A 15,193-nucleotide genomic window follows, 5' to 3' on the forward strand; every position below is an offset into this window, starting at 1 on the left:
GTGGACCTTGCCAGTTAGCTAAAATTCACTTAACAATACTCTCAACTTATCAATATTTTTTCTAATTTATTCAAGATGAAATCATGATAAATATCTGAAATATGTGGAGTCCTCACTAGATGAATCACACTTTATTCAAGAAAAATGTTTAATTTGGCCTGTGAGAATCTGTTCTAGCTCCAAGTGACTAGAAATCTCTTGGCAGAATCTCTTTTAATGGGATATTTACCCCATCTTACCCTCTTAAACTTACTATAATGAATTATACTGAAGATATCTAGTATTCCTTCCTTTGCTATTATGATCTCCGTGATGACAAATTCTGCCTGAAGCTCCTGTTATTAATAATTAATTACAAAGTTTAAAGAAAAAATTTGGATGCTTCCAAAAATACATACACATACTCACAGTAACAGGCTGGTACTCAAATCTCCCTTCTGACAGATGAAGTTATCAAAGCATTCAAGTCTACAATCTCCCTCCCCCTTTTGTTCATTTGTCTCATCAAATCTGATACATTGGCTTCAACCAAATCAAGAGTTAAAGCCAACTTAACTTAAATGTTTACTGGTAAAATATACTTTATAAAAGCACACAATAAATTTAACAAAAGAAAACATAGAGGGAAAAATCTTAAAATCATCTCCACAAAGATGCTTTGTCCCGCTAATTATAGCCTGAAGACAGCTCTACAAAATACTTACTGCTAGAACAATCAGGTAAGAGATAGTTTAGTCTCTTCTTACCTGACATTTCATTTTATGCCTTTACCAAAGCTTTGTCTGAGCTAATTCTTTAATACTGGGCACTTAATGTGACCATGTGTATGTATGTGAGACAGAGAGAGAGCGTGGGGGGTGCGGGTGGGCAGGGAAGGAAAGAAGAGTTGCAAACCAAGCATGTTAGACAAGCACCATAATACCACTCTACCCTAAAGCAGAATATTGTGCATGAGTTAATCAATAACAAACACTAAGAGATATAATAGAACTGGAAACTGTACAAAGAATAACAAACCGAGCCAGAAACTAGTTAATATACATGGAAAAAAATGTTCAGTCTTACCAATAGTCAAAAAAAGTACAAATTAAGACAATGAGATACAGTTCACTTATGTATCTAGTGGGCATGAGTGTAGATTAGCAAAAAGCAAAGAAAGCACTCTGCTGATGAGAACTAACAGGCAAGTTTCAATTTCAGAGAGAAATCTAAAGCTATATATATCAAGAACTCAAAAAGTCCGTATCTTTTAAACCAACAATGCCACTTTTAGAAATTTATCTAAATCAGATGTTCTCAAAATTCCCAAGGTGGCTTTTAAAATCAGAAAGTAATTCATGTTATTAAAAAGATCTGGTAACCATATACAAACACAGTGGAAGGGGGAAAAAAACACTGACATAGTCTAAAATGTTAAAGATATTTGGTGGGATATTTTCTTACTTAAATTTACCTAATTTGCATTAGTTCAAAAATAAATAAATTAAAATTCATGGGTTAAAAATGGAAAACTTTACATTTGTGTCTGAGACACAGAAATGCATTTCTCCAACTTGATTGTAAATATATATGATCATCATTACCAGGTACGACTTGTCTATGGAACAAACCATATCTTTGAAGTTAACACGTATGTTTAAATTAATGCCTTGCAAATCTTTAATTTTTCAAAACTGCTAAAACAAAATTTTAAAAATAAACACAAACTCTGCCATTTAAAATCTTTATAACTGAAGCCTTTGTGCATAAAACCGAAAACTGAAAAATCACTTAAAGTATATTTTTTGGCATCTGTGCATTAAAGAAAGCATCCCTTTAATTACTGATATATGATTTTTGTTGTTTTAGTCACGAACTTGTGTCTGACTCTTATGACCCTATGTACTGTAGCCTTCCAGGCTCTTCTGCCCACGGGATTTCCAAGGCAAGAATACTGAGTGGGTTGCCATTTCCTTCTCCAAAGGATCTTCCCAACCCAGGGATTTACTCCCATATAAGTTATATCTACTTTCCAGAGAGTCAAATCCTTGGAAACCCAACTATTTAACCAATTTTCCACCTGGTTAAAGGAATGTATGGAGACAAGACAGGTCTGGCACTAATATACAGTATGTCTAATAACACGGCAAATTTACATGGCTCTTTAGATGGGAAAAAAGAAACTACCCAGTTCCTCTGCTCCTATGAAGCAGGGTCTCCACTTAAACACTACAAATCAGTTCTACTTATTTCTCCATAAGGTTACAAACAAGGTATTTTTACAAACAGCAAAGCTGCATATACTATTCTCAAGTTTAAAGAGTCTTAAAATTTTTCATACTTACTCCTTTCTATACTTCTTTACCTTACTAGCTACCCACAAACTCACCAAATTTTCTCCTGGTTCCAGAACCAAGAGAAATCCTTTACAAAATACACACATATAAATGCAAATATATACTGTTAAATTTGTATGAAACCACTTTCAAGTTAACTACTTATGTTTCTATGTGCATTATGAAAATAGAACATAGTAATATAGCAAACAGTAGTTTAAACTTCCTTTCTATTTAATTATATCACCAATCTCTAATTCTATTACCATTTGCCGCTGCCAGAACTAATTTTCTAAGTAGTTAATTTCTGATGACTCACTACACAAAGTATGCCCTAATTTATTCTTCATGTAAGACTAACTCCCTTACAATTTCCAAGGGTCTATCCTTCAATTAAACTTTTTACTTTAGAACCAAGGCTGCTACACCCCCTGCCATCAGGCCTTTTAACTCCCTCAGTTCCACTTACTAGGTCATTTTTTTATTCCTTACCTCCATTTTGATTCACTGAACTGCAATCGATCCTTAACTCCTTTGTCTTCACTTGCTCACGAAATAGGCCAGGATTTGATCTTTGCAAATGCCAAATATTCTACCCATGTCATTACTCCCCACTTTACTAGCATAGCTGCCAGGTTTCAAAATTGCTTTTATTGTGCCTCACTAAGTAAACTTTGTGTCTACCCAAAGCTGGCTATCAAACATTTTAATAACTTAAAAGTTCCTTCCAGACTAATTGAACAAATAAAAACTGGTTCCAGGATATAAAATCATTTGATTAGAAGAAAAACATTATCCTATACATTATATGTTTTATCCATATCTACTTCTCTCCCCACAAAGTTGTAATGACTAGATCTATACACAAGTATGGGATTAAAACTGAAAAGGTTAACATTTATAAAATCCCCAATCAATTAAAAATTTTAATTGTGAATGTAAATTAGCAAATGAAATATAGCACCTAAAAGCATATCTTAAGTTTAAAACACTGACTGCATCTATTGCATTACTGTAGATGACTTAAAAACTCCCAAACTTCATCATTCTTAAACTCTGGCAAATCCTTCCACAAATATACATTACAGTGCTCTTGCTACTTTAAATCAAATATACAAAAGTTGTTTGGGGAGCCCTCTTCCTTCATAAACAATACGACAGACAAAGATGAGCTGCTCAAAAAACTTCAGAGCAGTACTATGGGGCTGTGGATTGGACTCAAGCAGCCTCTTAACAGTTCTCGGTCAAATCACACCATCCCTTCCAGTTTTCTTAGCTCTAAAATAGAAAGAAAGTAAAGGCATAGAGAAGACACCTAACCCATATGCTAGTATCTAGTTGGGAATAAGCAAATGCAAGATTCATTTACTGTCCTTCCCTTGAACTGTCTCTGCTGGATTACTTCTTAAAATAGCATGTAAAAACTAAAGATATCCTTTCAACAAACTTATGATTCAGGATCAACAAAACAACTTGCAGAGCCACTCAGCAGCTAAGAGATATTGTTTTCAATCTGACAATCAAATCAAGCAATAAAATAATGAAAATGGTGTTAAAACATAACTTTTCTGTGTTATTTTTAAAAGAGACCCGAGATATAATTCATATATCATAAAGCTCACCTCTTTAAAGTGTACATCTCAGTAGTTTTTGCTATATTCAGAGTTACAACCATCAACACTATGTAATTTTAGAATTATTTTCATTGTACTTCAAAGAAATCCCATACCCATTAGCAGTCATCCTCATTCCTCCTCCATCCCCTCATGAATAACCTACTTTCTCTATAGATTGCCCATTTTGGACTAATTCATATATTAAAACAAAAACCCCAACTTTATAATAAAATATGCTCTTACATTAGTCAACAATGTTTAAGGTCTTTATAAAGATTTGAACATATCTCCAACTGAACCCCAAACTTGGCTGTCCTTGATAAAGTGATCCATCATTCAGCAACTTTTAATTACAGTGGACCAGGTCATATGTGACCATTTATTTAAAGAATAGTTTATGCTTCCTGAAAACTTAAAACGGTATTATCATAAATTTTTCTATTATAGGTTTTCTATAGGGTATTCTAATTCTACATCAGCTAAGACTAAACTCTGACAAAAGAAGGATTCAAGTGGAGTATTCATGATAAAGCATAAAGATATACAGGGGATACTACAGAAGATTTATAGACTATAGCATTAGACAATTACTGCTCTCCAGACTAATAACCCACCTAGAGTGGAACAATGGGAGAAGTCCACCAAGGGGCAGGCAAAAAGTGGGTGAACTGTCTTTAAAGACTTACAAAACAATGAAACTGTTGAAAACTATTTTATCATTATCAAATACTAGCAATTCTAAATGATATCAGGGATAAAATATTCCTTTCCCTAAAATATTTGGTTGACTGAGATTCTTGTTTCTCAGGATAGCCTGTCCTCTTCTCAGGCTCACTTTACATCCCTAATTCTGCAGTTCCTAAGTGTATATATTCCAATGTTTAAACAGTACATTTAAAGTATGATAGCTGTTTGCAATTCTTCATCCCTGATATATATTTTTTTGTGGTATAAATATTTATAAACAGCAGAGTGAGTCTTAAAGAAAATACAAAGCTTGATGATCCGTGAATAAACATTATGGAGAATGCCATTACACATAATTTTAAAGAGGTTCATCAATTACAATAGAGACCTATATTGAAACTGTGGGTGAAAATATTTCACTGAAATTTTTTTGACTGATAGTACACTTGGGAGTCACCAGTTGTTGTTTCAGAGAAGGTGATGGCACCCCACTCCAGTACTCTTGCCTGGAAAATCCCATGGACGGAGGAGCCTGGTAGGCTGCAGTCCATGGGGTTGCGAAGAGTCGGACACGACTGAGCGACTTCATTTTCAACGCGTTGGAGAAGGAAATGGCAACCCACTCCAGTGTTCTTGCCTGGAGAATCCCAGGGATGGGGGAGCCTGGTGGGCGGCCATCTATGGGGTCGCACAGAGTTGGACACGACTGAATCGACTTAGCAGCAGCAGTAGCAGTAGTTGTTGTTTAGTAGAGAAGTCGTATCTGACTTTTTGCGACCCCATGGACTAAAGCCTGCTAGGCTCCTCTGTCCATGGGATTCCCCAGGCAAGATATTGGAGTGGGTTACATTTCCTTCTTCAGGGGATCATCCTGACTCAGGGATCAAACACACATCTCCTGCATTGGCAGGTGGATTCATTACCACTGAGTCGCCAGGGAAAGTCACCAGAATTATGTCAAAAAAGACATGGGTAGTGTTTTGATTTCCAGAATTTATTGTGAAGTGAGCTTTTCCTACCTGCCAAAGGTAAATTTATGTTTAAGATTTCCCAACTATTGTGTATCTGCTGCTACACATACAACTTTTAGTAAACAGAATTAATGAGAAGTGTTCTTCAACCACTTACAGGTGGAGATAACACTGCTAAATCTGACTATAATTGTCTACTGAACTCAAATACTGTGACGATCAACACTGACAATCATTTGACAAATATGCAGAAGTTAAGGCTTAAAGGGAACTGAATATTATTATTTATTACTGTGATAGAGCAGTATGTAGGTAAGATTTTCTACATGTAACAGAAAGAAGTATTAATGAAATCTTAAAACATTAATCAATTATTTCTTTGTTGTAATATTTACTTGTAACTGACATGAAGTTCAAATTTCTTTCCTGGCCAATTTCATGATTATATTTGAAAATAATTTTGTTGTCAAAGAGGAATTAAGCTAAAAAAAAAAGAAAGGAAGAAGAAGAAGTAAGTTCTCAGGATGTCAAATATGTTAGGTATGCTACTGTCTACAATCTCCTCCACATGATCCACTTGGATTTATACCAAAAATCATGAATTATCCAAACACCAATTATAACTTTTAAGGGGTACCTGTATGGCCCTCCACTTTTCAAGAGCCCGGCTATTTCTCCCATCCCATCTGAATCTTGGCTTCAAATTCTCAAACCCCCTTTACAGTTTCACTGGATTTCTTGCTGAATTCACTAATAACCTATAAAATGCTTTCTCAATATTATTAAAGTTTCTATAAATACCTATGGCTTCACAAGCATCAATAGAGAGTCCCAACTATAACACAATAAAATGTTAATTGATAAACCACACAAATATTGAAAAGGATGAAGGTAATAAATGAAGCATAATAAATTATAATACCGTTTCAGAAGTCTTCTAGTTCTCAAAAAAAAATCATGAACAGTATATTGTTAATTACACTTAATATTAACACAGAAATGTTGACATGTCTCTTCTAGACTAAGCTCACAACGGAACTTAGTAAAACCTAACCAAATTTAACTATTACCAACTCTATCAAAACTTCAATTGTTAATAGCTGCTTACCCTATACATTACCTGATAACATAGTACAGCTTGTTTTTAGCTTATTGTTAAAAAGTTGTATGGTGTTGCTGTGAAGAGAGAGATTCTGCATATTATCTCAACAAACATCAAAAATTTCTAAAGGTTGATCATTTACGTAACAATGTTTTCCCTATGTTAACAAAGTATATTTAAAATGAGTTTTAAACACATGCAGATATCTACAGAAAAATTACCTGTCATACAACTTAAAAAAAATTTTTAAATGGGCAAAAGACTTAAATAGATGTTTTTCCGAAGAAGATAAACAGATGGCTAACTGGCACATGGAAAGATGCTTAACATCCCTAATGATCAGAGAAATGCAAATAAAAACCATTACAATGAGGTATCACCTTGCATCATTCAGAATGGCCATCATCAGAGTCTACAAATAATAAGTACTGGAAAAGGTTTTGAGAAAAGGAAACCCTCTTATATACTATTGGTGGGAATGCAAATTGGTGCAGCCACTATGGAAAACAGTATGGAGGTTCCTTAAAATACTAAAATAGAACTACCACATGATTCAGCAATTCTAGTCCTGGGTATATATCTAGGAAAAAAAAACACCCTCTAATTTGAAAAGATACATGCACCCCAATGTTCCACAGCAGCACTAAGTGCCCACCAACAGACGACTGGCTTAAGAACATGTGGTAAGCATACACAATGGATCTTGTTGCTGTTGTTCAGTCACCCAGTTGTGTCTGACTCTTTTTGTAATGGAACATTACATGGACATAAAAACTGAAATATTGTCATTGACAGCAATGTGGATCAATCTAGAGAGTGCTTAGTGAAATAACAGAAAAGTACTGATATCACATATATGTAATCTAAAAAACAATACAAAGGATCTATAAACAAAACAGAAACAGACTCACATAGAAAACAAACTTATGGTTAACAGAAAAGGAGCTGGAGAGGGGAAGGGACAATTGATACTACAAGATACCAGGTATCTGTAATAACAAAAATAATGGAAAATAATTTGAAAAAAAAAAAAAAAGAAAAGCCTGGAATTACTATGCTGTACATCTGAAATGAACACAATATTGTTAATCAACTGTACATCCAAAGAAAAAAGTTTCCTGTAATGCTTAAGTAAATTATATTCACTTGGGCTCAAAACCAGAGGCAAGCAACCTAAAATTTGGTAGCTTGCTGGTAAAGAATCCGCCTGCAGTGCAGGAGACCCCAGTTTGACTCCTGGGTCAAGAAGTTCCCCTGCAGAAGGGATAGGCTAACCACTCCAGTATTCTTCGGCTTTCCTGGTGGCTCAGATGGTAAAGAATCCGCCCATAAGGCCGGAGATGTGGGTTCCATCTCTGGGTTGGGAAAATCCCCTGGAGGAGGGTATGGCAACACACTCCAGTCTTCTTGCCTGGAGAATCCCCATGAACAGAGGAGCCTGGCGGGCTACAGTCCTTGGGGGAGAAAACAGTTGGACACGACAGAGCGACTGAGCACATAAAAAAAACAAAACAGTCCCACAAATACACAGACATACAAAAACAACAGCCATCCTGTCAACTTTTTATCAGGTACTCACCCCACCCCCCGAATTCTGTTCAAGATTTACAAGACAACTTCTCCATTATTCCAATTATTCTCTCAATCAGTTCCTTATCATATGTCCACGTATTTTTTTTTTTCTGAAACAAAATTCTAAACAAAATGATAGACTAAGGAGTGGAATGTTTTCAATAAGAACATCAGGGATAAATTCTGCTACAGAAAGCTCTGAAGGGCCAGCTTTATTCCACTCATCATAAAGCCAGACTTCTACTATTGTCAGAGATAAGCAATTCTCTGTGAGTCAAGAAGGAATGGAGGAACAAAATTACAACTAATTTTTAATATCCCAACCCCTGTTATAAATAGCATAATACAGTCAGATGAGTCATGAAAACCTCAAAATATACTTCTGTTGCCCTGGTCAGATACGTCTCTCCCATACAGTTAAGAACCTTGTTTCACATCTTTGTCCACTTCTTTAGACAGACCTCTCAGAGAACAAGAGAATGATCAAAAACAACCAGATTAGCATTACAGGTTTAAAAAAAAAAGTTAACAAGGTACTGTCATCATATGATCTGAAGTCTAGAAAACAACCATGCCAGTAATCAAGAGGTAAAATACAGAACAGTTGATATAGAAAAATTTCCACTGGAACTAGGAAGGGTGGCAAGCTCCTCAATGAGATGTGGAACTCAGTTCTTCTTCAGAGTAACATGGTTCAAGACTGACAAGGGTGAAACAGATCACCAGCCAACGTTGGATGCATGAGACAAGTGCTCAGGGCTGGTGCACTGGGAAGACCCAGAGGGATGGGATAGAGAGGGTGGCGGGAGGGGGGATCGGGATGTGGAACACATGTAAATCCATGGCTGATTCATGTCAATGTATGGCAAAACCACTTCAATACTGTAAAGTAATTAGCCTCCAACTAATAAAAATACAGGAAAAAAAAAAACTGACAACCTAAGTGGATAGGGCAGTAATGTCAACTCATATGTTAAAAGTACTCATAAAGTTTAATTTGTCTGATTTTAAAGATAAACAAAAAGATCCCATATGTCACTAACACCAGAAGCAGCCAAAAAAAAAAAAAAAAAAAAGATAAATACAAGTAAGTATCATTATATGCACACCATCGCTACGTTGTAGTTCTTAAAAAGTAACTCTAGGATGGAGGGGGGTGGGCAGGGGTGTCTGACTTCCTTCAGTGGTCTGTGAGGTAAAAACTGTTTTCATATTGATGCTGAGACATTCCTTATCCTTAATCACACAAGTATACAGTGAAGTTTTCCAAAGGCTACCTGACTTGTGTAACAGCTGGAAACTGAATGAAGTATATACAAGAATTCAAGTTTTATTAAACCTAAGTTTAAATGAGATCTGCAAACAGATAAAACCATGTCATTCTTCTCACTAGGTTTTTTTTTTGTCTTGGAAATATTATTTTTCATTAGAAATGTTATTTATGATAATATGTAACAGGTTTATTATTTTTAATAAATCTGTTTCTTGGTTTGAATTTCTCATACAATAAATATCAAGATATAACCTATAGATACAAAAAGTCTCTCTGGTCCTTAACTTTTAGAGCTTGAAGGAGTCAAAACCCAAAGTTTGAGAACAGCTGTCCGAGAGAAACTCTTACACAGAGACATGTCTGAAAAGTTCATTGATTGCAGTGTCTATCAGTAACAAATGAGAAACAAACATTCATCAACTGGGGAACCAGATAAAATTCGGTTTATTCAAATGATAGAACACTACACAACAGAACGAACTATATAGTTTCTAACACACAGCATCAATACTTTTTATACACAAAACATTGGGAAATATGTATCAAAACAGATTTTACACACACACACACACACACACACACACACACACACACAGTTTAGGGCCACAAAGATTGATACTAAATTCATTAACTGATTGCTTCTGACTGGGGGGTCGGTGGGGGGCGGGGTAGAGGGGTGGGAAAGGGAGGAAAGGAGGAGTTCATAATATTTTATTTTTAAATTAAAAACACCTAATAACAACTGTCAATTTTTGTTATATCCTCTGCACTTTTTTGTACTTTAATTAAAGATCTTAAAATCACAGATGCTGCAAAAAGAAAAGTAAGGGTGAAGGAAGAGTTATTCTTTTGGATTTAGAGAAGACTGATTAAAGGTTAAAAATGCAATCAATGGATTTAAAAATTCCAATCTATAATCTTTATCCATGTAGCGAACCTTCACAATAAGGAATATATAAATACAGTAGAACACATTAAGTGATCACTGATTTTTAAACTCATCTTTCCATTCTTTACATTTAATAGTGTCTTGCCATGAAAGTTCTCTCAAAAGGTCTTTAACCTTATCTTTATCTTCCTCTTTTTCTGTATCACAGATACATACCTTTACCTGTGCTTCCGATCTGTCCTCTTCCTTTCATCCACAATTTTGCTCTAAGTTAACCAACCCCTCTAGCCACTTAACTATGTTTTTTTGCACATCCCCTCCCTCAACATGCTCTAGCATCTACACCCATCTAATAAAGACCAGGGCTTGACCACCACTTACTTAGGTTAAGACCTTATATACACACTGTATACAGAAACATATCAAAGGGTTAGCATCAGTGTCTACTACACTGTCAATTGCTCTTTCTTCCCTTCATCCTTGAAGAGACTTTTCTCCAGAACATCTTACAACCAAACTTCTAAAACAACAATAAATCCGAAAACACCCAACTACTTTATATTTGCTACCTTTTATCTGTATCTCTCCCATCACCATTCAATCTTAACTACAGATCCCATATGCTCAAAAAATTTTGTGGCCTTTGTCTTACTTAACCTATGACCATTCCCTTGATATTATGTAAAATATTATCTTCAGGCAGTAATTAAGATGGGACCATCTGTATTCAAACCTCAGCTCTGCCATGAACTAGTAGTATGCCCCTGGGTGAATTACTATTTGATTTCTTTGAAATCGAAAATCAGTTTCCTCATCCATAAATGGATGTCTACACAAGGTTGAAGGAGTATTAACTTCAATATGTATATACAAAACACCTCACATGCTATAGATACTTATTATTAATTCATTTTGTCTCCCCCTCTCAATTTTCTCTAGGGCAATCTGAGAGTGACTCTCTGATGTCCTCCTCTAACTGTTGGCTGCTTCCAAGTTTGAGTCCAATATGATCAACTGCTGGCCAAAAATTTCCACATGACGGTTTCACTCAAACATAAACTGTTCAAAATCAAACATATTTCCCCCTCCACTAAATATACTTTTGATGACTGCTTGATGTGTCACCCCTCTCCCAGAGCTTAGATGTCCGGGGCAAAAGGTGCTTATAAATCTACCAGATGTCAAATCCACGGATTTTTCGGGTCCACATCCTTACCCTCCTCTCTATTCCCTTTATAGACATGCCAAATTCAGATTCCACTTTCTTCTCCCACCTCAGTCCCCAACCCACCATGTTTCCCCAAACCTCTGCCTTCTATAATACATACTATAGATCAAGCAGTATTTTGACTATATTACTCCACTACCTAAAACCTTCAATTTATCCACAGACTGGGAAGAAAGAAAAAGAAATTCAAACACATTAGACAGACTTGAAACTTGTCAGGCCCCAAACTACCCTAACCACCCTTTTAGTAGCCTCAGGAGTTGTTCCTTGTTTCTCACCAATGTTGCCTTTGAATTACTTTTCCTACACCTTCGGAAATTCTGAGACTGACACTCTCTTCTCCCAAGTCTAATGCCCCACGGCCAGCCCACAGTACTTTAAAAGGACCCCAAATGAAATTGTTCCAGCACCCATTAAAGTTACTTGTCTAAGTTTTGTGTTCTCTATTAGTTTAGGCTCCTGCCGGGCAGAGATCCTCAGTAGCAGTGCCATCCTAATCAGGACACAGCTTTACAGCTAGGCGGGCTCTCAAATATTTGTAAAATGAAGATTTGGGAGATTTAAGGTTGCAAGGAACTAATCACTAAGATTTTATGAATGGGGAGATTAACTGACAAGCACTACATCAAGCAGGGACAAGGAAATGGATTTTCAAGTCAGACTAATTTCTCCAGAAGAAAAGTTTTTGGGGAAGAAAGTTTGGCAGAAAGGAGCTGGAATTGGTAACATACACCTAACATAATGCAGTTAATAAACACTAGGAACGGAAATAAAAATTATTTAGAGAGGAAAATGATCGATGACAGGAAAATTCTCACTTTACATTTTCACGTACAAATTCTCACGTACATTAAAATGTCATTTTCATTTTTCAAGAAGACACTATCATTCCTAATCTTGGTTTTCAAAGTAAAAACTACTGACCACATTTCCCCAGAATTAACCTAAGACACTTTACTTAATAACGTGCTTAATGTCCATAATGCCTCAATCAGAATTAAATACTTCTGGTCCTAAGAATATGCTAAAACCTCTCCTCTTTGTTTATTGAAAACATCCAGAAAGTTTTCATCTTGAGAAAGAAATGTAACTATCTTTTAAAAAATTGTGTCATTTGTATAAGTGCTCATTCATTCAACAAGTTTTTTCCAAGCATGTGCTATGAGGAAGCAAAGAACAGAAACTCTCCGCCCTCATGAAGCCAACATTCCAGTATATTTTGCCTTCAGGAAACAAAGTCAACTTCCAATCTTGAAATCTTTGGGACATTATCACAAACTCCCTAGCCATCAAAAAAAAAAAAAAAAAAAAAAAAATCAGGAAATACTATTTCATCATTTTGAAAATAGGCAATCTGAACTTTAAAAGACACTGTCCCACTTTCTGCATCCATCAGTTAAAGACAAATCATTTCTAGGATAACTGACAAGGCAATGAACGGTCCTAACTGCAGTGTTACTGGAGGCACTACAAAGTGAAAGTTACTTCAGTCTAATTGTTACAAGTGAAACTACAAAATCACGTTATGCAGGGTGCACCAAGTCATCAACGTGGTCCCAGACATCTAGCACTGCTACATGTTTTTTTCAGTGTTGGGTTGATGTGCGGTATTTGGAAAAGGAAGATAATCCAACTCAACATATGCCAATTGTTTCCATTTTGTAGGTATGCTTGAAATCAATGGTCAAGACCCCTCCCCTTGAAATGGATTCTGAAAAATAGAATCTGTGGACTCGACGCTTCAAAAACAGCACCTGGAAGGTTTTGAGATAAAACCAGAGAGCTTTAGGGAGGCAGGCAGCTTTGTTCCCGGTTTGGGGAGGTTTTTCACATGTAAATGTTCCCAAAGAAGGGAGCCAAGGATTAACTAACCGCGAGGAGGGTGCGAGGGTGGGGGGACTGGAGGCCAAAGCCGGCTTTCTAGCGGTTTAAGGCGGAGCAAATGCTGTCCTCTCCCATTCAACTTTTTAGGTGTCACGTTGGGGCCACGGAGCCCGTTAACAGGGTTGAGTTCACGACTCGGGAGGGTAAAGAGCCCCGTCTATTACCTCTATTTCCCAAGTGTAGGAATCCCGAAGGGAGGAGGGATGAACACTCTCGCCAACTCCTCCCCGACCCGAGATCAGAGTCCAGCCGCCGGCACGCCGCGCGGCCCGAGCAACAGGAGAAGCCCTGGCCACCGCTCTGCCCGCCCCGCGACCGGCAGATGCTCCCGGCTCCCCCACTCCCCCACCCAGCCCGCGCTTCTTTCTTAGCCCCTTGCGGGCTGCCGGCACCGCGAAGCCAATAACAGGAGCAGAGGACGAGAGCGCCCGGACCTGAAAAGGGTGGGGGGTGGGGTGGGGGGCGAAGTTAAAGGCACCGGCGGCCGTCGCCGGGCTGGACGAGGCCGGAAGGGGGCGAGAGGGGGCAGCCTGAGGTCGCCGCCCGGGGGTGGGCCGTGGGGGAGGGGTGTGGGGTCGGCGCCTGGGCCGCCGCGACCTCCCCGGGCCACACAGGCCCGCTCCGCGCAGGCCCGCCGCTCCGGAACCGGGGCAGGAAGCGTCCCCACCCCGACCTAAGCTTTAAACCTCAGGCGGCGGGAGAAACGACGGCCCGGCTCCCCCTGGCAGGTCCCCGGCACTCCCTTGTCCCGAGCACCCCTCACCTCTTGGTTGAAGGCGTTGACGGCGTCCATGTTCGCGCTGCGGCGGCGGCGGCTGCTCCGGGCCCGCCGGTCACATAAGACCTCGCGCCGCGGCGGAGAGGAGCCGGGGAACCGGCCGGGCCTTGAGGAGCCGGTGGAGGCGACGAGCGGAGGAGCCGGAGGCCGGGCAGGAAGAGGCTGCGGCCGAGGCGGTGGGGCAGGAGGCTGAGGCTGAGGAGGCAGAGGGGTGGCGGGCCCCCTCTCAGTCCCGTTCGGAGGATGAGGAAAAAGAGGCGGCGGCGGCGGCGCTGGGCTCCAACATGTCCGTTCGGTGGCGGCGGCTGCGCTTTGCGTCTCGCTGACACGGCCCCCCGCGCCCTCACGCACTGGCCCACACTGGCCCGACCGGCAAGCGGGCGGGCCTCTCCTCTGCCTCTCGCCAGCGGGATGGCGGCAGCGACCCGAGTCCACGCCGCGCGGGGCACACTGGGACGGCTCGGGCCTCCCAGCGCTTCCTGTGCCCGGCTCCAGGCCCGCCCCGCCCCGCCCACGCTTACCACGCCCCCCGCGATCGCCCCGCCCCGCCCCGCCCCGCGCGCGTGCGCGCGCCGCCCGCCCAGCCGCTGGCGCGTGACGCCGGTACGCCGAGCTCTTTCCCGCCTGCAGCTGCCTCAGGCCGGGGAGACCGCCAGGCACGTACACCGGGTCCCCGCGAGGGGCGCTGGAGAGTGCGGGGAAATCCAGGGTCGGGAAGCTGGCACGGAGAAGGCCCGCGGACACGCGCGCCCCTCCCGGACGCGGCGCTGCCCGGTGCGTTTTTGTGCCATCCTGCCCAGGCAAGGCCCGCACCTGTCGGGGGACTCGGAACCGCTTACCCTCCGCCACTTGGAACAAAAGGCTCAGGATTTTTTTTT

General features: G+C 39.8%; 1 protein-coding gene across 3 annotated transcripts in view; it reads right to left on the reverse strand.

The window, feature by feature from the left end:
- SCAF4 (SR-related CTD associated factor 4) overlaps window positions 1-14,750 on the reverse strand; it is a 62,636-nt gene extending 47,886 nt beyond the window's left edge. For all 3 annotated transcript variants that reach the window (XM_065913776.1, XM_065913775.1, XM_065913774.1), the window contains exon 1: window positions 14,301-14,750. In XM_065913776.1, coding sequence (XP_065769848.1) covers window positions 14,301-14,330 — 30 coding nt within the window. In that variant the 5' untranslated portion in view covers window positions 14,331-14,750. The remainder of the gene's footprint in view (window positions 1-14,300) is intronic.
- Window positions 14,751-15,193: the final 443 nt, after the last annotated feature.

This window comes from Muntiacus reevesi, chromosome 21, assembly GCF_963930625.1.
Source record: "Muntiacus reevesi chromosome 21, mMunRee1.1, whole genome shotgun sequence".
Lineage (NCBI taxonomy): Eukaryota > Metazoa > Chordata > Mammalia > Artiodactyla > Cervidae > Muntiacus > Muntiacus reevesi.